General features: G+C 42.2%; 1 protein-coding gene across 1 annotated transcript in view; it reads right to left on the bottom strand.

The window, feature by feature from the left end:
• Positions 1–2,605: 2,605 nt before the first annotated feature.
• The window catches only part of ZBBX (zinc finger B-box domain containing), a 123,937-nt gene continuing 100,749 nt past the window's right edge, over positions 2,606–25,793 (bottom strand). The window contains 3 exon segments of the mRNA XM_038748666.1: positions 2,606–2,822; positions 4,668–4,806; positions 11,906–12,163. Of these exon segments, the coding sequence (XP_038604594.1) occupies positions 2,711–2,822; positions 4,668–4,806; positions 11,906–12,163 (509 nt within the window). The 3' untranslated portion in view covers positions 2,606–2,710.

Here is a 25,793-nt window from a genome sequence, read left to right as displayed (position 1 = left end):
AGCGCTTGGGAAGTACAAATTGGCAACATATAGTGACAGTCCCTACCAAACAGTGGGCTCACAGTCTAAGAGGGGGAGACAGAGAATAAAACCAAACATACTAACAAAATAAAATAAATAGAATAGATATGTACAAGTAAAATAAATAAATAAATAAATAGAGTAATAAATATGTACAAACATATATACATATATACGGGTGCTGTGGGGAAGGGAAGGAGGTGCCCCCTCCCAGTCTTCCACCCCAGATTCCAATACAGACCTACCTCACGGAACTGCAAAGTTATATTTTCTGAAAATGTGGCTGCATTATGAATGGCAATGGAATGGTGTTTTTACCATAGGTTTACATGCTGTAAAGTGTGATCCAGTCCAAAACCTCCGAAAATATATTAAAATCTTCTCTGTAGTGAAAGCATTAGTAATAGTAAAGTACTATCACTGGGAGGCAGTATAGTGGTGGGAATTCATTCAATCATATTTATTGAGCACTTATTGTGTGCAGAGCACTGCACTAAGTGCTTGGGAGAGTACAATAAGACAAGCTCCTTGCCCCTCGAAAGGTTCACATATATTTTCACATTAAGTATCTCTAAACGATTGCTTAATCATTGCTAAAGTAATTCACAGCATAACATCACAACACAAACTAATAGAAGAGTTGTGAGTCTTTGCTGATGATTGGAAAAGTAAAAGGTTATTCTGCTGATGGCACCAAAGATTTTCAGTCTTTTAGGTTTTTAGAAGAATCTGTGCAACATAGAGTGAACAACAGCCTTCTTTATGTCTTCATAAAATACCTTTTAGTGAGCCAACACCTCTGAATCCCTTTTCCATCTCTCCTCTCTCTCTCTCTCTCTGTCTCTCTCTCCATATCTCCTCTCTCTCAAACATTTTTGTAGAATTCATCTGCTTCCATTAAAATTGACACGAAACTTCTTAATCCCAAAATCTCAGCTGGTGATGGAGAGACAATAATTTCATCTGTTTTAACCTTTTGCAATCAATCAATCAATGATGCTGATCGAGTATTTACTGGGTGCAGAGTGCTGTACTCTGGAAAATACAGTACAACAAAGTTGGTCAGTGCAATTCCCGCCCACAAAGAGCTTACAGTCTACAAATGGAGACAAACATTGAAGTGCATTAGGGATAGGGGAAATAGAGTACTAGAATATTTAAAGCACTTAGTACAGTGCTCTGCACACTGAATAAATATGATTGAATGAAATATGATTGAATTTAAATGAGCATTGTGGGGTTGGGGTGAGTAGCAAAGTGCTTAAGGGGTACAAAGCCACATTCACAGTCGACAGTAAGTGGAGATAGGAGATAAGAGAAGTTAAGGGCTTAGTTTGGGAAGGCCTCTAAAGAGATGTGATTTTAGGAGAGTTTTGAAGGTAAGGAGAGCAGTGGACTGTTGCTTATGAAGTGGGAGGTAGTCCCAGGCTCAAGGGAGAATATGGACAAAGGGTCAGTGGAGAGACAAATGAGATCGAGATACAGAGAGTAGGTTGGTATTAGAGGAGTGAAGTGTGTGGGAGGGGTTGCAATAAGATCAAGTAACAGGGAAGGAGCTTGATTGAGTACTTTAAAGCCGATAATAGGGAGTTTCTCTTTGATGCTTAGGTGAATAGGCAATGACTGGAGGTTTTTGAGGAGTGGGGAGGTATGGATTGAAAGATTTTTCAGAAATACTGTCCAGGCAGCAGAGGGAAGTATGAACTGGAGAGGGGAGAGTTGGGACCACGGAGATCAGTGAGGAGGCTGATGCAGTAGTGGAGGTGGGAAATGATGAACGCTTGAATCACTATAGTAATTGTTTAGAGAGGAAAGGGTGGGTCCTAGAGATGTTGTGAAGGTAGAAAAGGCAAGTTTTCGTTACAGGTTGGAAGGGCGGGTTGGATGAGAGAGATAAGTCAAGGATAAGGCCAAAGTTTCAGACTTATGAGACAGTTCATTCATTCATTCATTCATTCATTCATTCAATCGTATTTATTGAGCGCTTACTGTGTGCAGAGCACTGTGCTAAGTGCTTGGGAAGTACAAGTTGGCAACATATAGAGATGGTCCCTACCCAACAACGGGCTCTATTTCAGACATGGTCATTTGGAGGTCTTGGGTGAGACATCCAAGTACAGATGTAACGAATGCAGAAAGAAATCAATCAATCCATAGAATTTATTGAGCACTTTACTATGTCACGCTGGATTACTGAGGTGATAAGCAAACAATAATGGCCATATTCCTTGGTTATATGCATTATGGAGTGGCTAGAATATGGGAGAAGTTATCAAACCATTACAATTGCATCTTTAGGTTACATATATCTTGGGGTGGCTGTAACCTGGGGTTTTGTGAATATGGAATGTGTGAATGAAGCAGAAGAAGATTTCTTTTCCATGCACATTAACAACAGGGAAATCTTCAACTTAATATTCCTATTATGGGGAAAGATGGCAGCACAAGCTATTTCAAAGACAGGCCACCAATTACCCAAATTTCCTTCTCTTACTAATATGTTTTGACATACCAATTCCACATTTGGGATAAAAATATTTTAGAAATAATATTTTCACTAATTTTTATTATTAAGAAACCCTGGAAAAAGCATAGACATTATGCATTGAAATTCTGAAGGCAATTAGCCACCCCATTAAATCTGTACAAATAGAGAAATATCAAACATTCATAATTAATTTCCTCTTGGTCAGTGGAGTTCTGTGACTTGTTGCTTATCCTCTAGTAATTCTTCATCATCATCTTTGTCACTTTCTGGAGATGACAGCAAGATAGGAGACTCATTTTTCTCTCCCAGGTAACTGGAATATATCAATAATACATACAGAAGAGTAGGTGTTACATTAGGTACCTTGTGGGTGGGTAACATATCTTATGTTTCTGTTGTACGTACCAAGATCTTAGTACACTGGCTTTCTCAAGCCCTTTCCCTGGCCTGGGAATCCATTTCTCTTCAAATACAGCAGTTTGCCACTGCCCCTAATATCAAACTGTTTTTGAAATCACCTCTCCTCCAGGATGTCCTATTAAATTTTTTTCTTCCCAGTTCCTATGCCCTCAAATACCACTTAAGCACTCTGGACTCTTTTTGGAAGGAATACAATGGAAGGAACTTCTTGTTAGGAACTCAATAATCTCTTACTACTTATTTCAGGAAAATTCTCAGTGCTCCCATGGCCCATCGAGATGGTAGAAACAGGAGATTTTATTAGGGAGGGTTGGGGTCAGAGAAGTGATTTCCTACTTGAAGTTAGAGATTGTGTGGTCCTTGAGTGCAGGGATCATGTTACTAATATTGTTGTTATTATGGTATTTGTTGAAAACTTACTATGTGTGTAAGAAACGTGGCTCAGTGGAAAGAGCACAGGCTTTGGAGTCAGAGGTCATGGGTTCAAATCCCAGCTCCGCTACTTGTCAGCTGTGCAACTTTGGGCAAGTCACTTAACTTCTCTGTGCCTCAGTTACCTCATCTGTAAAATGGGGATTAAGACTGTGAGCTCCATGTGGGACAACCTGATCAACTTGTAACCTCCCCAGCACTTAGAACAGTGCTTTGCACATAGTAAGCACTTAATAAATGCCATTATTATTATTATTACTATTATGTGTCAAGCACTGAGGTATATGCACATTAATCGGGATGGACACAGGCTCTTTCCCACATGGTTCTCTGCCAATTCTATTATAGTGATGCTTCTGGGAGATGATCCATACAGCAATGTAGTATTGATTGGAGCGGGGTGAGGCAAGAGGAGACTAGTGAGGAAGCTGGATATGGAATAGGACTGGAGCTGTCCAGTCAGGAACATCCATATTATCCAGACACTCAATTCCCTAGAAACAGCATGGCCTATCAGATGGAGTGTAGGCCTGAGAGTCAGATGGACCTGGGTTCTAATCCCAGCTCTTCCACTCATCTGCTGTGTGACCTTGGGCAAATTGCTTAACTTCTCTTGTGCCTCAGTTATCTGTAAAATGGGACTTAAAACTGTGAGCCCCATGAGGGACAGGGACTGTGTCCAAACCAATTTACCTGAATTCATTTGTTCATTCATTCAAAGGTATTTATTGAGCACTTACTGTGAGAAAAGCACTATACTAAGCATCTGGGAGAGTACAAATATAGCAGTGAACAGACACATTCTCTCTGTTCACAACAAGCTTTCATCCACTCCAGGATTTAGTGCAGTGACTGGCATATAGTAAGTGTTTAACAAATGCCACCATTGTTGTCATTATTGTTGGGGAGGATGATCCCAAATCATCTATAAAAATTATAGTTTGAGTCAATAACCTTATAAGCCACTCTAGTCAGTGCAATAACTCCGCCAACTAACTTCTTTTATTCCAAACATTTTTCTCTTACTCCCTATTTTAATAAGTGGTATATTACATTTCATCTTTTCAAGTTGAGAGATACAATTCTGTAGTCCATGACACTAGATAACCTCAAGAAATATGCTAAGAACTTTCTTTGCCTTTTACTAAATCCTCTCTAATGCTGTAGGTAGGACAGTCGACCCAAACATTTTATAAACAATGGCTCTACAAAGTACACACATGAAGACAGTATTTCTTTCTAAAGCCCAGTCAAATAGGTTTCACCATGCACCATTTTTAAGCATAATCAGTGGGTTTTAACTTACCTTGGAGTGTCAACTCTACAGGGGTCTTTTATTCCTGACATTTTATGGACATCTGTAACAGTCTTACTCATCGTCTTTAACTGTATGTTGAAGGCTGATAACTCTTCAGAGCGTAAACTGTAAAGTTCACCTAGGGGATCTGAAATATTTAATTTTAGACTCTATCACTGGTGATCAATGAACACACACATATGTTGCCGAGAATTCCCAAAGGGTAGCAGTCAGCCCCCAGAATGTCAATAGAGAAGATCTCTGAAATATCAGGGATGGTGCTGGGATTTCATTGCACAGGAAGTCAGTAGCTCCTTTCAACTCAATTATAGTGTGAGATTCCACTGTTGAAGATATATTTTCTATGATTAAGAAGGCCTCCAGAGCATGAAGAGAAAAAGGCTCCCCACTCCTCCATTCCAGATGCCCCCATACCCCGAAATCCCCAAGCAGGAGAGCAGACCACTTAGACATGCAGCAGCAGCAGATCACAATTTGCAAATGATCAACACTTTTTGCAGTACAGAGCTGTTCAACAGCACAGTTGTTGGATGCAAAGTTGCTGAAGCTATGTAGTCAGTCAGTCAGTCAATCATACTTACTGACCGCATACTTTTTGCAGGGAACTGTACTAAGTGTTTGGGAGAGTACAATAGAACAGACACATTTCCTGCCCAAAGCAAGCTTACAGTCTAGTAGTACATGGCTTCTCCTGAATAAAATCCAACACTTCCCCTCTCTCCAGCCACACCCACTTTTCTATGTTATATAATCTCCTCTCCTCTAAGCTTTAAGGCACATAAAGATGCTCTGCACACAGTAAGCGCTCAATAAATACGATTGATAAAGATGCCCCCCAAAATAAAATGACAGCATGATCTTCTTAAAGACTGAGCAGAAGCCACTTTTTTTCCAGGTCTCATAATTGGCAAAAGTCATGGTTGAAAGAAAATTCCATATTTACTGAAGGTAGACGCTTTGATAAATAATTCCCTCCAAAAACCTATATGAGGGTAGTCACAGAACATTACTCCCACAAGCTTCACAAATAGAAAGTTCTCAGAGGTGCAAGTAAACTATTTCATTTTTATGGGTAATCACTACCAATTGAATTTAATACAAATTTTATAAACTAAAATCTAAGCATCACTGAAAGTATGAAAGGTCAGGTTATAGCAAATGATAGTGATGATGGTGACAATAATATTAATAGTAATAATGATAATAATTCTTAATCATTTTGTGTCAAGTGATTTGCCAAATTCATTCATTCATTCAATCATATTTATTGAGCACTTACTGTGTGCAGAGCACTGTAATAAGCACTTGGGAAGTACAAGTTGGCAACATATAGAGACAGTCCCTAACCAACAACAGGCTCACAGTCTAGAAGGGGGAGACAGACAACAAAACCAAACATATGGACAGGTGTCAGGTCATCAGAATAATTAGAAGTAAAGCTAGATGCACATCATTAACAAAATAAATAGAATAGTAAATATGTACAAGTAAAATAGAGTAATAAATCTGTACAAACATATATACAGGTGCTGTGGGGAGGGGAAGGAGGTAGGGCAGGGGTATGGGGAGGAGGAGAGGAAAAAGGGGGCTCAGTCTGGGAAGGCCTCTTGGAGGAGGTGAGCTCTCAGTAGGGCCTTGAAGGGAGGAACAGAGCTAGCTTGGTGGATGTGCGGAGGGAGGGCATTCCAGGCCAGGGGGAGGACATGGGCCGGGGGTCGACAGCGGGACAGGCAAGAACGTTGTACAGTGAAGAGGTTAGTGGCAGAGGAGTGGAGGGTCTGGGCTAGAGGAGAGAAGGGAGATGAGGTAGGAGGGGGAGAGGTGATGGAGAGCCTTGAAGCCGGGAGTGAGGAGTTTTTGCTTGATGCGTAGGTTGACTAGTAGCCACTGGAGATTTTTGAGGAGGGGAGTAACTTGCCCATAGCGTTTCTGCACAAAGATGATCGGGTAGCAGCGTGAACTATAGACTGAAGTGGGGAGAGACAGGAGGATGGGAGATCAGAGAGGAGGCTGATGCAGTAATTGAGTCGGGATAGGATGAGAGATTGAACCAGCAAGGTAGCGGTTTGGATGGAGAGGAAAGGGTGGATCTTGGCAATGTTGCGGAGGTGAGACCAGGAGGTTTTGGTGATGGATTGGATGTGAGGGGTGAATGAGAGAGTGGAGTCGAGGATGACACCAAGGTTGCCAAATCTCCTAGATAGTAAGTCTTAGGGGGCAGGAATTGTGCCTACCAACTCTATTACATTGTACTCTCCCAAGCACTTAGTATAGTGGTCTGCACACATTAAGCACTCAATCCAATAACTGACTGATTGATTGCTGGGGTAGATACAATGCAATCATGTCACATACAGTCCCTGATCCTGTATCTGTAATTAATTTATACTAGTGTCTGTCTCCCCCTCTAAACTGTAAGCTCACTGTGGGCAGGGAATGTGTCTGTTATGTTGTTACACTGTATTCTCCCAAGCGCTTAGTATGGATCTGAAAGCTGGACAGTGAAAAAGTAAGATAGAAAGAACATCGAGTCTTTTGAAATGTGGTGTTGGAGAAGGCTTTTGAGAATACCATGGACTGCCCGAGAGACAAACGAATGGATTTTGGGGAAAATTAAACCAAAGTGGTCTTTGGAAGGCCAAATGACTCGACTTAGATTAGCATATTTTGGACACATAATCAGGAGAACTAATTCTCTGGAGAAGACACTAATGCTAGGAAAAGTCCAGGGAAAACATGGAAGAGGCAGACTGGCAGGTAGATGGATAAAAACTATAACAATGAAAACAGAAGAACCATTAGAAAGGTTGCAGATTATGGCAGAGGAAAGGACGTTCTGGAGAAAGTATGACCATACTTAATAATAATAAAGCACTTAGTACAGCGTTCAACACACAGTAAGCACTCAATAAATATGGTTGACTGACTGACTGACCTACATGTAGCTCACAGTCTGAGAGAGATAGAGGGAAAACAGATATTTAATACCATTTTAAGTATGAGGAAACTGCGGCATAACGGTTAGGTGACTTTGATTATTGATTGATTGACTGACTTGCTCAAGGTCACAGAGCAGGAAAGTGGTGGATCTGGGTTTAGAACCCATGTCAGTCAATCATTTGTATTTATTGAGTGCTTGCTGTGTGCAGAGCACTGTACTAATCACTGGTGAGAGTACAAGACAACAATAAACAGACACATTCTCTGCCAACAACGAAATTACATTCTAGAGGACTTTATCCTGACATTCTCCAGTCCTGTGCTCTCTTCCCTGCTTCTCTAGTTAAACTATGATTCCCATAAGTAGGCTCACAATTGTGGTGCCTCCCTTGTGACTGTTTGTGATCCTGCGAAGAACAAGGAAGAGACTGGCCAAGGCACTGATGGGCTGTACTTGAGGAAGGTAATTGCAGGCCTGTGTGGGTGGTGCATGGAGGGATGCGTGGCTTTCTCTCCCTGTTAATAATAATAATAATAATGGTGTTTGTTAAGTGCTTACTATGTGCAAAGCACTCTTCTAAGCGCTGGGGAGGTTACAAGGTGATCAGGTTGTCCCATGGGGGGCTCACAGTTTTAATCCCCATTTTCCAGATGAGGGAATTGAGGCCCAGAGAAGTGAAGTGACTTGCCCAAAGTCACACAGCTGACAGTTGGTGGAGCTGGGATTTGAATCCATGACCTCTGACTCCAAAGGCCATGCTCTTTCCACTGAGCCAGGCTGCTTCTCGCTGCTCTACCCACTGCCATGGAGAGCCCCAGCTTTGACACCTAAGCCTGATAAAAGGCACTTGTTTGGAATCGTGAGGGGGCATGCAGACAAAGGGCACCCTGGAGGCAGCACAGAGGCACATGGAGTTGCAGAAAGAAGCAAACTTTGGAGCAGCAGAAGCAGCAGAAGGCAATAACACTTGGAAGCAGAAAGAAGAAGCACCGGCAGAAGGGGCTCGTTTGACCACAGACTCATATTGGACCCTCGGTGGAGTGGAGTGAGCGAGTGTGTGTGTGTCACTCCCTTGAACGCTGGTAAAGCTGAGTAAAAAACTTTCCACAGTAACCTTGGTGGTCAGAGGTGCGGTTTGACTTCTACTTCATGTCACTGTGGTTTCCTCAGTCCATGAAGGTCCTAGGTAGATGCAAAACCCGGTACTCACAACAACGATTTCCTGATTCCTAAGGATATCAACATGGGCTGCTTGGAAATTAGATATTGCACCCAATGATTTCAGTGTGAAATCAGGCTAAAGAGAGGATGAAGAACAAAGCTGTCAGAGGCCATACTTGGGCTTGCAGATCTGGTTAAATGGTACATTTGATTGTTACATGGCTTACCGCCAGCCCAATCAGTCAGCGGCATGGCAGGATGCTCATTCTGAATGCATACTCGGGGTTGAGTACATTATGGGATGCTTTTCTGTATTGCTTTGCATCACCGTGAAGGAAAATGTGAAAATGAGATATCGCATTTCTTTTGTAAAAGGCACAGAGAAATAATATGGCTTGTGAAGTTTAGTCGCAACATGTCACTGCTGGAGCAGGGAAAATATCTGGAGAATACGGTCCTAGAATTCCAGTGTCATACAATCACAGATCTGGAAGGGACTCTAAAATGTCTCCTGATTTGGGTCTCTGTCTCAACACTCATAAAGACACATGGATATCAGCTGCCAACTCTAATTCAATGCTCGAGCCCTGCTGTACTGACTAGGCTCCAATTATTTTTAAATCTCAATTTATCAGAGAAAACTATGTCACTTTACTGCTTATTTGCTCAGTCATTTATCTTTATGTGGAACCTATTAGATGCTTTAATGCACTGCAGGGGTTGGATGATTATAACAATTTTTCATTGGCTTCCAGCAGACCCTTCTCAATTGTAAAGCAGAATCCCTTCAGGAAAAACAGATCCTTTACAATAAAATTAATCAAAAATGTGAATTCTTTAAATTACATTACTGTTTAGATTTTACCTGATAAAACGAGCTGTTCTGAAATGAACCGCATCTCTGTGAATCATGACAATTGAAAAGAGTTTGCAAATTGTGTTAACATGTCTCTAGGCATACTGACATAACATGTCATTAACAAAATTAACATTGCTTTCACATTTGCATTTGTCAAAGGGCTGTTCACATAGCCAGTTAGGACTGCCAATTTACTGCAATCCTTAGAAGCGTACTAGGGGAAAATGAAATACGATTCTCCTTTGGAATGGCTCTTCGTTGGGCCCTGGATACCTCACCCCTGATCTCATTCTTTCATCAAAGCCACCCAGAAGCTGCATTCAAAACTGACCCAGATGCCTGGGAAAAATGACTTTGGTTCAGGTAAACTGAGAAATATGTTCCAGGAAGGAGTATAGAGGATTTCTTCCCACTCCCCAATATTCTGACTGTTCCTTTGTGGTCTAAGGGAAAGAGCATGGGCTGAGAGTCCACTGTTGCATAGGGACTGTCTCTATATGTTGCCAACTTGTACTTCCCAAGCGCTTAGTACAGTGCTCTGCACACAGTAAGCGCTCAATAAATACGATTGATTGATTGAGAGTCAGAGCCTTTGTGGTCTAGTGGAAAGAGCATGGGCTGAGAGTCAGAGGCTCTGAGTTCTAACCTTGGGTCCACCACCGGCCTCGATGTGTCCTTGGGCAAAGTCACTTGACTCCTCTGGCCCTCAGTTTCCTTATCTGTAAAATGGGGATTCAATAGCCCTTCTTCCTTGTACTTAGACTGGGGCAGGGACTGTGTTCAAGCTGATTGACTTGTATCTACCCCAGTGGATAATATAATGCTTGAAAGAACTCAACAAACACCATAATTACTATCATTAGCTCTTGGGTTGGATTGTTTCACACAAACGCCAACAGGAAAAGATAAATATGGCCATCAGTCTGTTGTTCCTAGCTGAGACCAAGGCAAAACTTGTTCAGCTCTATTAGTGGTATGATTTTGTGGATAAAGCACTGGAATAGGAGTCATCATCAATCGTATTTATTGAGTGCTTACTATGTGCAGAGCACTGTACTAAGCGCTTGGGAAGTACAAATTGGCAACATATAGACACAGTCCCTACCCAACAGTGGGCTCACAGTCAGAAGGTCATGGGTTCTAATCCAGGCTCCACCACCTGTCCGCTGTGGGACCTTGGGCAAGTCGCTTTACTTCTCTGGGCCTCAGTTACCTCATCTGTAAAACGGGAACTGTGAGCCCCACGTGGGACAGGGGCTGCATCCAACCAATTGGCTTGTATCCACCCCAGGGCTTAGTACAGTGCCTGGCACATAGTAAGCGCTTAACAAAGACCACAGTTATTATTATTGTTATTATTACTGAGCACAGGCTTGTCACTAGCTCACTCCTTTTTATATATTTGCACACTTCATCCACTCCTCATCTTGAGAATTCTTCACCTCTCCCAAGATAACGTTTGTTCTGTGCCTTGCTCTCAACGCTTCTGCGCCTAAGCAGTAGCTCATGTCCTTTGTGCTGCCTGTAACTCCAGTTTTTCCTTCAAATCCACCAGAGCACAACTCTCTTTATCTTCAAAATGCTCCTGAAATCACTTCTCCTTCAGGAAGCTTGTCCCAAATAAATCTCCACCACCATAGGTTTGCCACGCACATACACTGTCATCTAAAATACTGGTTAATAAATACCACTGAAAGAATTAGTGTCATTTGATATCCAAGCCCTACATTCCAATTTTTCAAATGGAAATAATAATGGCACCCCTCTAACTCACGGGCATGTATTGAGGACAAAACAAGACACCCAAAATACTATTTTATGAAAATAATAGTGTTAAGTGAATTTAAGCTATTATTTTGACAGATCTTATTATCTGATCCTTTTCATTACTAAAACTCTGAGAGCTAAACGTGGCTTGCGAAAAGAAAAATATTTCACAATTTGCTAAAATTGGATTTTCACAGAGCTCTTGAACAAGAGAAATTTTAAAACATTAAGGATCGTAAATTCAATTTGGCAAGACTAAGTGGTTGCACCAAAGAGGAGATTCTGTCCAATTTAGTGGCTCTGTGACCCATTTAATGCTACTGGCTTGCTGAAATTCTGGCTTCCAATGGATGATGCTCCCAGATCCTGGCTTGTTTGTTGAGAACCGGAGCTTGGCATGCTCAAGGCTATGGTTGGATTATACCCACAGATCAGGAAATGCAGTCACCTTGAAGTATTGAACCACCTCCTACCAATATTAAAATCAATGGAAATTACCTGCAAGGTTTTTCAGCACACCAAGCTCTTTTTCTAAACTGTCTAATGTTTGTTGATCAGCAGCATTGTCTAAGAGAGAATCGTTTTGATCAGTTAAATCAATGGATTCAATTTCTGAAATTTCAAAAGCAGCTCTGGATAATGGCTGGGCAGAAACACTCCGTGGTTCTAGATGAAAAGATCTGAAGTGGTCACGGTTCCTTTGAGGAGTTTTAACAGGAGGTAGATTTGTGGTTGTGGGTCTTTGGGAAGCAGGTCCTAAGATAGAAGTGAAAGAAAATCAGCATTCTTTACTCTAAACACATTTGAAACTAGACCAGCATTTGCATGTTGCACTGGTAAGCAATGAAGAGGAATGACATTTGTGAAGCAAATTTTCATTTTATCTGTTTTCTCTCAATCTACCACATGAACTTCAATTGATCACATTGCCCTCATCCAACTGGTTTGAAAAAATATCATTATAAATTTTGTTATTTTCAAAAAATCTCTAATCAGATTTTGTATTCATACATTCATACAGATTTTGTATTACTTGGGATTTTATACATCTATGCTTCAGAGTTCAAAAATGACACTGCTGACAGTGAGATTTTAACCACACAGGCAAACATGACTATTAAACCAATGTATGACCAACATACATTTTTTAGTGAAGCAAAACTATTTATCCCAGCATAAAATTAGCCCTTTCCAGGGAAGTGTTCTGGTGTAATTTTTTTTTTCCAGAGAATTGTAAATGTAGCTTGTAGCCTGTTTGGAAGGTAATAAAAACATATAATTATTACAAACATTATTAGGTATCTTTGAACTCCACAAATAGAATTATCTTTATATGAAATACATTTGTTAACATTTATTTTTAAATAGGAAAGTTATCGTTATCGTAAGGTCTGAGTAATATGCCAAGGAACACAGTGTAATTTACATTGTGCATTGGGCATAAAAACATGAAATTCAAAATGGGGACAAAAATGAACTGTTTTACTTTAAATTTTTATGGGATTTGTTTGTTTGTTTCCTAAAAAGTGCCTTCAGCATGGGCAGTGTTCAGGTAAGAATTTTAGGGATAATAATAATGGTATTTGTTAAGCACTTACTATGTGCAAAGCACTGTTCTAAGCGTTGGGGGGATACAAGGTGATCGGGTTGTCTCACATGGGGCTCACAATCTTAATCCCCATTTTACAGATGAGGGAACTGAGGCACAGAGAAGTTAAGCGACTTGCCCAAAGTCACACAGCTGACAAATGGCGGAGCCGGGATTAGAACACATGACCTCTGACTCCCAAGCCCCTGTTCTTTCCACTGAGCCACACTGCTTCCAAAAATGACTTCAGAAAAAAAGTATTGAGGACCATTTCCAACTCAGATTTCAGGTGCTCATATTCAAAATGATTTTCATGGACAAAAATAGTTGGGCATCAAAGAAAAGAAATGAAATACTTGTGATGAACTTTGTTGTGTAGATAACAAATGCCTGCGTAGCCACAAAGGGCGTATTTGAGAACCATAACTTTCAAGCTAAGCTTTGCCTGCAACATGAAAATTACACTCCAAGATTTCTTGGAATATTCAATGTCTTTCTGTACATCGATATCATGTAAGAAGTTAGATTTTTAGCTCATCCGGGGCCGAGATCAATGTCTATTTGCTGTATTACACTCTCCCATGTATTTAGTCCAGGGTTCTGCACAGTAAGAGCACGACAAATCCCGTTGGTTGATTGTTTTGGGTCATTTATACATAACTGTGTGCTTGTTGGCATTCAGTAAAATTTAAACTCTGATTCCCAGAATACAGGAAACATCATCCATACACCTCAGAGCCTTTACCAGCTTTTGCTTTAGAAACCGCATGACTTAGTGGAAAGAGCCCAGGCTTGGGCATCAGAGGACGTGGGTTCTAATCCCTACTCTGCCACATGTCTGCTGTGTGACGTTGGGCAAGCCACTTAACTTCTCTGTGCCTCAGTTACCTCATCTATAAAATGGGGATTAAGACTGTGAGCCCCATATGGGACAACCTGATTACCTTGTATCTATCTACCTTGTCTCCCCCTTTTAGACTGTGAGCCCACTGTTGGGTAGGGACTGTCCCTATATGTTGCCAACTTGTACTTCCCAAGCACTTAGTACAGTGCTCTGCACACAGTAAGCGCTCAATAAATACGATTGTTGTTGGTGGTGTTGTTACCCTAGGGCTAGAACAGTGCTTGGCACAAGTGCTTAATAAAAACCATTATTATTATGAGAAGTAGCATGGCTTAGTGGAAAAAGCCAGGGCTTGGGAGTCAGAGATCGTGGGTTCTAATCCCAGCTCTGCCACTTGTCAGCTGTGTGACTTTGGGCAAGTCACTTAACTTCTCTGTGCCGTGGTTACCCCATCTGTGAAATAGGGATTAAGGCTGTGAGCCCCATGTGGGATAACCTGATAATCTTATATCTACTAGTGCTTAGAACAGTGCTTAGCACATAGTAAATGCTTAACAAATACCATAATTATTAATTATTGTGATTATCATTATTGTTATCAGGTTTTAAAAGGCTTTGTGGACCTTTGCTTTCATGAAAGGAAATCATATTAATCATTCATGTGCTCCAAACTAAAATTAAGCACTGAAAATCAGCATCCTAACCATTGGAACAACTGAATATCAAGCTCCAGGAGGAGAAAGAAAGCTGCAAACAGCTTCTTGGCAACATCACAGCAGCTGTATCAGAATAAAACTGCTCAGGTACAAGAAACAATCCAAGCACTGACTGGGCACTTCACAGACAAGTCGCAATACTTTGCTCCCAGCTTGGAATGTCTTCTCTTCTCAAATTTGCCAAACATTGTATGTGTCCCTTTCCAAAGTCCCCATAAAAAGTCTCATACACACAGTGCCACAAATACATCCCAACACCCTTCGTCACCACATACCTATCTGTCAGGTTGCCAAAGTGTGACCTAGCAGAAAGAGCAGTGGCCTGATAGTCAGAGAACCTGGGTTCTAGTTTTGTTTTTTTAATGGCATTTATTTATCGCTTACTATGTGCAAAGCACTGGTCTAATTGCTGGAGAGGCTACAAGGTGATCAGGTTGTCCCACAGGGAGCTCGCAGTCTTAATCCCCATTTGACAGATGAGGTAACTTCTAGACTGTGAGCCCACTGTTGGGTAGGGACCATCTCTATATGTTCCCAAATTGTACTTCCCAAGCACTTAGTACAGTGCTCTGCCCACAGTAAGCACTCAATAAATATGATTGACTGAGGCACAGAGAAGTTAAGTGACTTGCCCAAAGAAACACAGCTGACAATTGGCAGAGCCGGGATTTGAACCCGTGACCTCTGACTCCAAAGCCCGGGCTCTTTCCACTGAGCCATGCTGCTTCTCTAATTCCACCATGAACCTTGCAGAAGTCACTTAACTTCTCTGTCCCTCAATTCCTAGTCTGTAAAATGGAAATTCAATGCCTGTTCTCCCTCCCGCTTAGACTTTGAGCACCAGGTGGGGTGTGATTATCTTGTATCTACCCCAGTGCTTAGTACAGTGCTTGGCACATGGCACTTAGCAAATACCACAATTATTATTATTTTGCCATCTAGGTCTTTGCTATAAGTATGATTGATTGATTACTATCAAAGCTGCCTTGTTCTGGCCCTGATGTTCTTCTTTCACTCCTGCTTTACTGAAATTGCAAGGGGCAGAGATGGGGCAGTCGGGAGATAGTGACTATGAAATATGAAAGCAAGGGGTAATATTGGAAGGCCGGGGGTTGTAGGGGAGTTCGAGGTACTGAGGTGGAATTCCACCCTGAGGTGCTGTTGACTGGTAAGGGAGTAAAATATAAGATGGAGGCACCATCCCCCACAATCACCAGCTTCTTCCAGATGGCGGCCATCTCTGAGGGACCAAGGGAGCCACCTTCAGACTAAGCAGACGGTCGGTCGATCGACTTTGAGCTCTTACTGTGTGCAAAGCACTGGGCCGAGCGCTTGGGAGAGGACACCGTAACCACGTAACCCTGCCCACAACGAGCTTACAGTCTAGAGACCAACCTACTGACCTCAGAATTGCAGTAGCCCAGAAATCCCTGTATATATGTATACCTGTATATATGTTTGTATTTTATTTGTACATATTTATTCTATTTATTTTATTTTGTTAACATGTTTTGTTTTGTTGTCTGTGTCCCCCTTCTAGACTGTGAGCCCGCTGTTGGGTAGGGAGCGTCTCTATGAGTTGCCAACTTGTACTTCCCAAGCACTTAGTACAGTGCTCTGCACATAGTAAGTGCTCAATAAATACGATTGAATGAATGAATGGAGACGATATTGCTGAGCTCCTTCGTATGTGACCTTCTAGCTCTGTCACCCAATTTATCAGCTCATCCCCTTCCCCACAAAATGTCTGGCACTGCACTGTGGTTGATGAAATTGCCCGATTGGCTCTCTCTATATTCTCCTTTCTTTTTACGTTGCTCCACCTCTGCATTGGGTATCACATATTGTCTCCATCTTCCTCACACTGGGGTGGAGATTTGCTACTCTGATCGCAGCTCTTATATCAATCAATCAAGCAGGCAATGGTATTGGATGAGGGCTTACAAGGTGATGAGGTTGTCCCACGAGGGGCTCATACTCTTAATCCCCATTTTGCAGATGAGGGAACTGAGGCCCAGAGAAGTTAAGTGACTTGTCCAAGGTCACACAGCTGGCAATTGGCGGAGCCGGGATTTGAATCCATGACCTCTGACTCCAAAGCCCGGGCTCTTTTCCACTGAGCCACGCTGCTTCTCTAGTTGCCAACTTGTACTTCCCAAGTGCTTAGTACAGTGCTCTGCACACAGTAAGTGCTCAATAAATGCACTTGAATGAATGAATGAATGCAGAGTGTTACACTCAGCACTTAGGAAAGCGCAATACAGCAGAGTTTGTAGACAGTGTTCCCTGGCGAAAAGGAGTTTTCTGCTTAGAAAGGGAGGACTTCAAGTCTTTTCAGCTCAGCTTTCTTTTGTAGGAGTTCACCTAGCCCACAGTCTTAGCCCAGATAGAGCTCTGTAGTTGACAGAAGGTTCTTTTACGAGTCACCCAGTATTACTCTATTTATTTATTTATTTTACTTGTACATATTTATTCTATTTATTTTATTCTGTTAATATGTTTTCTTTTGTTCTCTGTCTCCCCCTTCTAGACTGTGAGCCCACTGTTGGGTAGGGACCGTCTCTATATGTTGCCAACTTGTACTTCCCAAGCGCTTAGTACAGTGCTCTGCACACAGTAAGTGCTCAATAAATACGATTGAATGAATGAATGAATGAATGAATAGGAATGCCCTACTCCCTTCAAAGCCCTACTGAGAGCTCACCTCCTCCAGGAGGCCTTCCAGACTGAGCCCCCTCCTTCCTCTCCCCGTCGTCCCCCTCCCCATTCCCCCGCCTTACCTCCTTCCCCTCCCTACACCACCTGTATATATGTATATATGTTTGTATGTATTTATTACTCTATTTATTTTATTTGTACATATTTATTCTTTTTTTTTATTTTGTTAATATGTTTTGTTTTGTTCTCTGTCTCCCCCGTCTAGACTGTGAGCCCGCTGTTGGGTAGGGACCGTCTCTATATGTTGCCAACTTGTACTTCCCAAGCGCTTAGTACAGTGCTCTGCACACAGTAAGCGCTCAATAAATACGAATGAATGAATGAATGAATGAATCAATGAATGAATGAATCAATGAATCAATGAATCAATGAAAGAAGAGAGCTCAGCCTGAAAGAACCCACGAGTTTGCAAGTAGCTCCTACCGGCCATAGTTTCCTGGGTTATCTGAGGTAGGACTGAGAACCTCCCCTCCCTCCAGCCAATCATGCCAGCAGATCATTCTCCTGACTGGCAACATATTGAAGTTATTTTGTTAATGATGTGCATATAGCCATAATTCTATTTATTCTGACCATTTTGGCACCTGTCTACATGTTTTGTTTCGTTGTCTGTCTCCCCCTTCTAGACTGTGAGCCCGTTGTTGGGTAGGGACCGTCTCTATATGTTGCCGACCTGTACTTCCCAAGCACTTAGTACAGTGCTCTGCACACAGTAAGCGCTCAATAAATACGATTGAATGAATGAAGTAGTATATCTCATGGAAAGAGCAGGGGTCTAGGAGTCGGAAGACCTGGGTTCTAATTCCAGCTCTGTGATCACTTAGAGAAGCAGTGTGGCTCGGTGGAAAGAGCACGGACTTTGGAGTCAGAGGTCATGGATTCAAATCCCGGCTCTGCCAATTGTCAGCTGTGTGACTCTGGGCAAGTCACTTAACTTCTCTGTGCCTCAGTTCCCTCATCTGTAAAATGGGGATGAAGACTGTGAGCCCCCCCGTACGACAACCTGATCACTTTGTAACTTCCCTAGAGCTTAGAACAGTGATTTGCACATAGTAAGCAATAATAAATAATTAATAAATGCCATTATCATTATTATTAGTATTATTAGTATTATTATCACTTAATTTCTCTGTGCCTCAGTTTTCTCATCTGTACAGTGGGGATTCATTATCTGTTCATTCATTCATTCAATTGTATTTATTGAGCGCTTACTGTGTGCAAAGCACTGTACTAAGCGCTTGGGTGAGTACAATATAACTTCTACTTATCCAGCTAAAGGCAATAAAATTAATTCGACTTTATGTTTTCATTTGAGCAGTTTTAGCAATATATGAAATAGGAAAGACATAGGGCAGATAGTAAGGAAATATTTTACTTGAATACCATTTTCTCTCCTATTATACCACAGTTGCCAACTCACACTTGTCAGGAATTCCCAAGAATACTGTGTTAGTTCTCCCTCCTACTTACATTGTGAGCCCCATGAGAAACAGGGATAATCTCTGTTCTGATTATCTCGTATCTTCCCCAGTGCTTAATAATGATGACATTTATTAAGCGCTTACCATGTGCAAAGCAATGTTCTAAGCGCTGGGGAGGTTACAAGGTAATCAGGTTGTCCCACGGGGGACTCACAGTCTTAATCCCCATTCTACAGATGAGGTAACCGAGCCACAGAGAAGTCTAGTGACTTGCCCAAAGTCACACAGCTGACAATTGCTGGAGCCAGGATTTGAACCCATGACCTCTGGCTTAGTTCAGTGCTTGACACAAAGTGCTTAAAAAATACCACCAGTCAGAGGACCTGGGTTTTACTCATGACTTCACCACACACTATTGTGTGACCTTGGGCAAGTCACTTAACTTTTCTGTTCCTCAGTTCCCTCATTTGCAAAATGGGGATTCAGTATCTGTGCTCCTTTCTACTTGTTGGAATGTGACCTGAAATCTTGTATCTACCCCAATGTTTAGTAATAATAATATTAATAGTGATTATAACAATAACTGTGGCATTTGTTAAGAGCTTACTATGTACCAAGCACTATATTAAGTGCTGGGATACTACAGCGCTTAGCATGTAGTAAGCAATTAATATTACAATTATTATTAGTATCACAAGTTTGTCTTCAGGGACAGGATAATTACACTTGATGAATACATCCAACATGTATGAGCTGCGCATTTCCAAGCACAATTTCACCTTCAGTTTGAGGGAGAAACTGAGCTAACAGTTAATATCCATCCCACCTAGATTTCTGTCTGACAAGGGTAAAGTATGCTTGGAGAATCGGAGTAAGTGATGCTTTTTTGTTTATCCAAATGTTTATTTGGAGTGAACGATCTCCTCTACTAGCAACCCATTATGGTTTGCTTGTCAAAGAAACTAACCAAACTTCTGCTCAGTCTGATATTTTTGATCCACACACTTCCTGTAGTAAGGATCAACGTACGTGGACCACTAGCTAGGTGAAGAAGTGTTTTCTGTTTAGTGAGCAAAACCTTCTAACCTAAGTGGTTGCCCCCTCGTCCTGTTATGTGAAATTCAGAAGAACAACTCTTACTGATTTAGCCAGTCTACTCATGGTTCTGTTGGCTTTGTATACCAGGGTTGGGCTATGTTTTCATGTCCTGTACCCTTCCAGACTGAAGAGAATTTATCTGTTTTCAAGCACACTTTATCTAAAACCATCGCTCCTCCGCGATGGAACGTATTGTACAAACTGCAGCAAACTTTTTAAAGTTTATATTCCTGGCTGGAGAAGCACTCCTTGATGATGGGGCCTCTGTCAAAAACAATGTACAGATCTCAGCCCAGAGAATTCAGGACCGAGATAGATATAGAGAAGCAGCGTGGCTCAGTGGAAAGACCACGGGCTTTGGAGTCAGAAGTCATGGGTTCAAATCCCAGCTCCACCAATTGTCAGCTGTGTGACCTTGGGCAAGTCACTTAACTTCTCTGGGCCTCAGTCACCTCATCTGTAAAATGGGGATTAAGACTGTGAGCCCCCACGTGGGGCTGATCAGCTTGTATCCTACCCAGCGCTTAGAATAATGCTTTGCACATAGTAAGTGCTTAACAAATGTCATTATTATTATTATTATTATTATTATTATTATATGTACACTTTGGGCATTTGACATTCACCTCACAGTACCTCTGTTCACATTTATAAATGATTTATTTACAGTAATATCTTTCTCTCCCACTAAACTGTAAGCTAGTGGTGGGCAGGGAACATTTCTATCAACTTTGTTGTGTAAATCCTTAGTACAGTGCTCTGCACACTAATCATTCAATGAATATCATTGGTTGATTGATTGATTGATGGATTGAGCAATTGTGCGCAGGAATTTATTAGTGGGCTGGCAGTTTGTGCAATGCCATTCATGCTCTCGTTTTTGCCAACTGTGAAGATTTTCTCCAATTTCCCACCTTGTGAACCTGAATTTTCTTTTCTGCCGCTCTCTGAATTCACACAATACTAGGCAAGGAATGTGTCTGTTTATTGTTTTATCATTCTCTCCCAATCGTTTAGTAGAGTGCTCTGTCCATATTAAGCACTCAATAAATGCGACTGACTGACTGACTGTCTTCTGTACAGCTGAAGTCTTGGAAAAGATCTTTACCACATCTGAAGTGGCTAAAAGCAGCACACTAGTCTTGCTGGTCCATTCTTGGCAATGCCAAGTGTGGGAAATCTTAGGGACCTTATGTATTCAATGATGTGCACAGGTCACGATACTATTAAAGGAAGACATCAGAATCTAGGCATAGCTGTTCACAGAGTGCAGACTGTGGGACAGGGGACTCCTGTAAAGGAGGCCACACAGGAACACACAGAATGGGAAGCAGCGTGGCTTAGTGGAAAAAGCACAGTCTTGGGAATCAGAGGTCATGGGTTCCAATCCCAGCTCCACCACTTGTCAGCTGTGTGACTTTAGGCAAGTCACTTAACTTTTCTGTGCCTCAGTTCCCTCATCTGTAAAATGGAGATTAAGGCTGTGAGCCCCACGTGGGACAACCTGATAACCTTATATCTACTGGTGCTTAGAACAGTGCTTGGCACATAGTAAGCACTTAACAAATGTCATCATTATCATTATTTTTAGTAGTAGTATTAGAAGGTTGCCATACATTCATAGTCTGCACTCATTGTAACTTTTTTTGGAAAATGGTACAGAAATGGCACACCTATTCAATGGTGCTAATATTCTCCATGTGAGTAGAGGGGATTCATGTGAAAAGCACTATTATTCAGACTACTGACAAAGTCCAGATGGGACAATCGAACAATCACTGGCATTTACTGAGAGCTTACTGTGTGGAAAGCACTTTACTAAGCACTTGGGAGGGTACAAATCAAAAGAGCTATCCTCATGGAGTTCAGAATCTAGCAGGGGAGACAGACATTAAAATAGACCCTAGATAGCGGATGCTATAGTGTATAGCACTATACACCCCTTCTAGACTGTGAGCCCACTGTAGGGTAGGGACCGTTTCTATGTGTTGCCAACTTGTGCTTCCCAAGCGCTTAGTACAGTGCTCTGCACACAGCAAGCACTCAATAAATATGATTGATTGATTGATTGATTAATAATGATGGGGTTGGTTAAGTGCTTACTATGTGTGAAGCACTATTCTAAGCACTGGGGGGGATACAAGGTGATCCAGTTGCCCCATGTGGGGCTCACAGTCTTAATCCCATTGTACAGATGAGGTATCTGAGACCCAGAGAAGTTAAATGACTTGCCCAAAGTCACACAGCTGATAAGGATAAGATGTTGTGGGGCTGGTGTGGGATGAGGATCAGAGTGCTTAAGTGGATGAGGAGGGGAGAGGAGAGAATCAAAGTGTTTAAGGGATCCACCCAAGAGCACAGGAGACCCAGAAAGGAAATGAATAATTAGGGAAACGAGGGGTTGGTCGGGGAAGGTCTCTTGAAGGAGATATAGTAATAATAATAATAATAATGGTATTTGCTAAGTGCTTACTATGTGCAAAGCACTGTTCTAAGCACTGGGGAGGTTACAAGGTGATCAGGTTGTCCCACGGGGAGCTCACAGTTTTAGTCCCCATTTTACAGATGAGGTAACTGAGGCCCTCATTTGAACCCATGACCTCTGACTCCAAAGCCCGTGCTCTTTCCACTGAGCCACACTGCTTCAGAAAATTATGTAAGAGGTAAGTTATGTGAGAGGTAAGATATGTATGATTTTAATAAGGCTTAGAAGATGAGCAGGGTGGTGGTGTATATAATAGGAAAAGGAAGGGAGTTTCAGGCTAGAGGTAAGACCTGGACAAAGAGTATTTGGTGAGCCAGACGAGAGCCTGGTACAGAGAACAGGTTGGCACTGGACGAGTGGAGTGTACAAGCTGGATTGTACTGGGATAATCTCACACCAGGTCCTCCTTTACATAATTAATTTGGTAAAAGTCAAATTTTGTGGGTGTGGCGACCAGTTCCACTAGCCACCACACTTAGGAGAAGGAGGAGAAAGCCAGGAGGGTCACTGCCTGGTGGCTCTCTGAGAAGACGTAGCCAAACCAATCAGAGAGACAGGGATTAGGGAAGAAGTAGAAGGGCCAGAGTAGGAGAAGAGGAAGACCCTCTGCTATCATAAGATGAGCAGAAGTGAGCTGTATTACTGGGACAGCAGGTCATGGAGCGAGGCTGAGCTATGGACCCTGAATAATCAATCAATCAATCGTATTTATTGAGCACTTACTGTGTGCAGAGCACTGTACTAAGCACTTGGGAAGTGCAAGTCGGCAACATATACAGACGGTCCCTACCCAACAGTGGGCTCACAGTCTAGAAGGGGGAGACAGAGAACAAAACAAAACATATTAACAGAATAAAATAATAGATATGTACAAGTAAAATAAATAGAGTAATAAATACGTACAAACATATATACATATATACAGGTGCTGTGGGGAAGGGAAGGAGGTAAGGTGGGGGGGATGGGGGGGAGGGGGAGAGAAAGGAGGTGGCTCAGTCTGGGAAGGCCTCCTGGAGGAGGTGAGCTCTCAGCAGGGCCTTGAAGGGAGGAAGAGAGCTAGCTTGGCGGATGTGGGGAGGGAGGGCATTCCAGGCCAGGGGGATGACGTGGGCTGGGGGTCGACGGTGGGACAGGCGAGAACGAGGCACGGTGAGGAGACACAAGGAACCCCGGGATGCTTATAGGGAAGTACAGAGGATCCTGAGGATCCTGGTTGGAGAAGTAGTTGTTTCCTTGCTTGTCCCTGATAATCTTTGTGCCTTAGGGAATCAATCAGTTGTATTTATTGAGCACTTACTATGTGCAGAGCATTGTGCTATGGGCTTGGGAGAGTAAATATTGCCGAGTTGATAGACATGCTCCCTGCCCACAGTGAGCTTAAAGTCTAGAGGGGCAGAGAGACATTAATATAAAGCGTAGATTGGTGGCAGCTATAGGCAGGTACTTTAATATTGTTGTGGGCAAGGCATTGTGTCTGTTTATTGTTGTGTTGTACTCTCCCAAGTGTTTAGTGCAGTACTCTGCGCACAGTAAGTGCTTAATAAATATGATTGAATGAATGAATGAAGAATGCCCCCAAAACCTGTAGTAGAAGAACTGGAGAAATAGAGGACTTTAAGACCCCATGAAATGTGACTGGGGTTCAGACATTCATTCATTCATTCAAACATATTTATTGAGCATTTCCTGTGTGAAAAGCACTATACTAAGCACTTGGGAGAGTACAATATAATCAGTAATAGCACAGATGCTCCTACAGGAACTCTAGGGGCTCTTCTGTCCTGGATTTAGGGCTGAAAACCCCTGGTCATGTCACAGCGGGTATGACTTTCATAATAGCTACAAGGGGTAAAAATGTTATTAAGACTCTGTAAAGAATTCTCAGTTCCTGTTCTCCAGGCCACTTGATAGTCTCTCCAGAGCCCAGCCCTCTGCAAGGATGATGAGAGTCAGCATGGCCCAGTGGAAAGAGCACATGCCTGTAAGTCAGAGGACCTGGGCTCTAATTCTGCCTCTCCCAGCTGCCTGTGTGTTACCGTAGGTAAATCACTTAACTTCTCTGTGCCTCAGTTTCCTCATCAAGAAGTGAGAATTCAATGCCCATTTTCCCTCCTACTTAGAGTGTGAGCCCCATGTGGGATGAGAACTGTGTCTGATCTGATTACCTTGGATCTACCCCAGTGCTTGACAAATATAGTATTACAACAACTAGTACTACTATTAATAAAGATACTATTGATTCAGAAATAGTGGTGACACGAGGTGGGTGAATCAAAATGGTGCCAGACCCTGCAGATAACTAACGCAACCACACAGCCAGAAGCAGTCTTTATGTGCTCATAATGCAGAAGGAATGGCCTTGTTGGCTTCACAAGCAGACAAGGAAGAAAAAAAAAAACCTGACTGATGTAGCTATGAATATATAGTGAGCACAAGAATCTATGACACTCTGAAGTGCAAATCACTGAAATTCCCTTTAAAATAATTCTATCTAACCAGGCCTAAGCTCTGGAAAGGATCTGTCATGTGGCCCAGAGAACGGGAGCTGTCATTATAGTCTTAATGACGTTTTTCCTGTGGTAATTAATATAAAAGTCCTACCTACTGTGACATCACTGGGGGCTTTCAGGCCTAAATCCAGGACAAAAGAGCCCTACAAGTCACTTTGAACCCCAGTCAACTTCCAATAGGTAATAATAATAATAATAATAATATTTGTTAAGCACTTACTATATGCAAAGCACTGTTCTAAGCACTGGGGGGGGTACAAGGTGATCAGGTTGTCCCAAGTGGGGCTCACCATCTTAATCCCCATTTTACAGGTGAGGTAACTGAGGCTCAGAGAAGTTAAGTGACTTTCCCCAGGTCACACAGCAGACATGTGGTGGAGCTGGGTTTAGAACCCATGACTTCTGACTCCCAAACCCATGCTCTTTCCACTGAACCTGCTGCTTCTCTATAATGGCATTCATTAATCATTATTAATTATTAATAATAATTTATTAATTGTTTATTATTCATTATTACTATGTGCCAAGCACTGTTCTAAGCACTGGGGTGGATACAAGGTAATCAAGTCGCCCCAAGTGGGGCTTACAGTCTTAATCTCCATTTGGCAGATGAGGTAACCAAAGTCACACAGCTGATCAGTGGTGGAGCCGGAATTAGAACCCACGACCTCTGATTCCCAAGCCCGGGCTCTTTCCACTAAGCCACACTGCTAATGCCCTCCATTTCTCCCGTTCTTCATCCGTAGGGTTTGGAGGCACTCTAGTCACTATTCCCCACGTCCCTGCATCCGTGTAGCTGCTACCACCCTGCAGAATTTGCTGCCTCTTGATCCTGAAGGAAGGGGACATGCTGATAGATGGCAGAGCTTATTAATATTCCAACAACATTTTTGCAACTTCTGCAGAGGGCAACGAGTTAATCTCTGCTCTAGAAAAACCCATATTGCCTAATCCACTGCTATGCCCCAGTGAGCACTCAATAAATGTTAACTGATCACGATAATGA

Source organism: Tachyglossus aculeatus, chromosome 1, assembly GCF_015852505.1.
Source record: "Tachyglossus aculeatus isolate mTacAcu1 chromosome 1, mTacAcu1.pri, whole genome shotgun sequence".
Taxonomy (NCBI): domain Eukaryota; kingdom Metazoa; phylum Chordata; class Mammalia; order Monotremata; family Tachyglossidae; genus Tachyglossus; species Tachyglossus aculeatus.
Note: the sequence above shows the minus strand (reverse complement) of the source record. Positions and strands in the feature narration are given on the sequence as shown.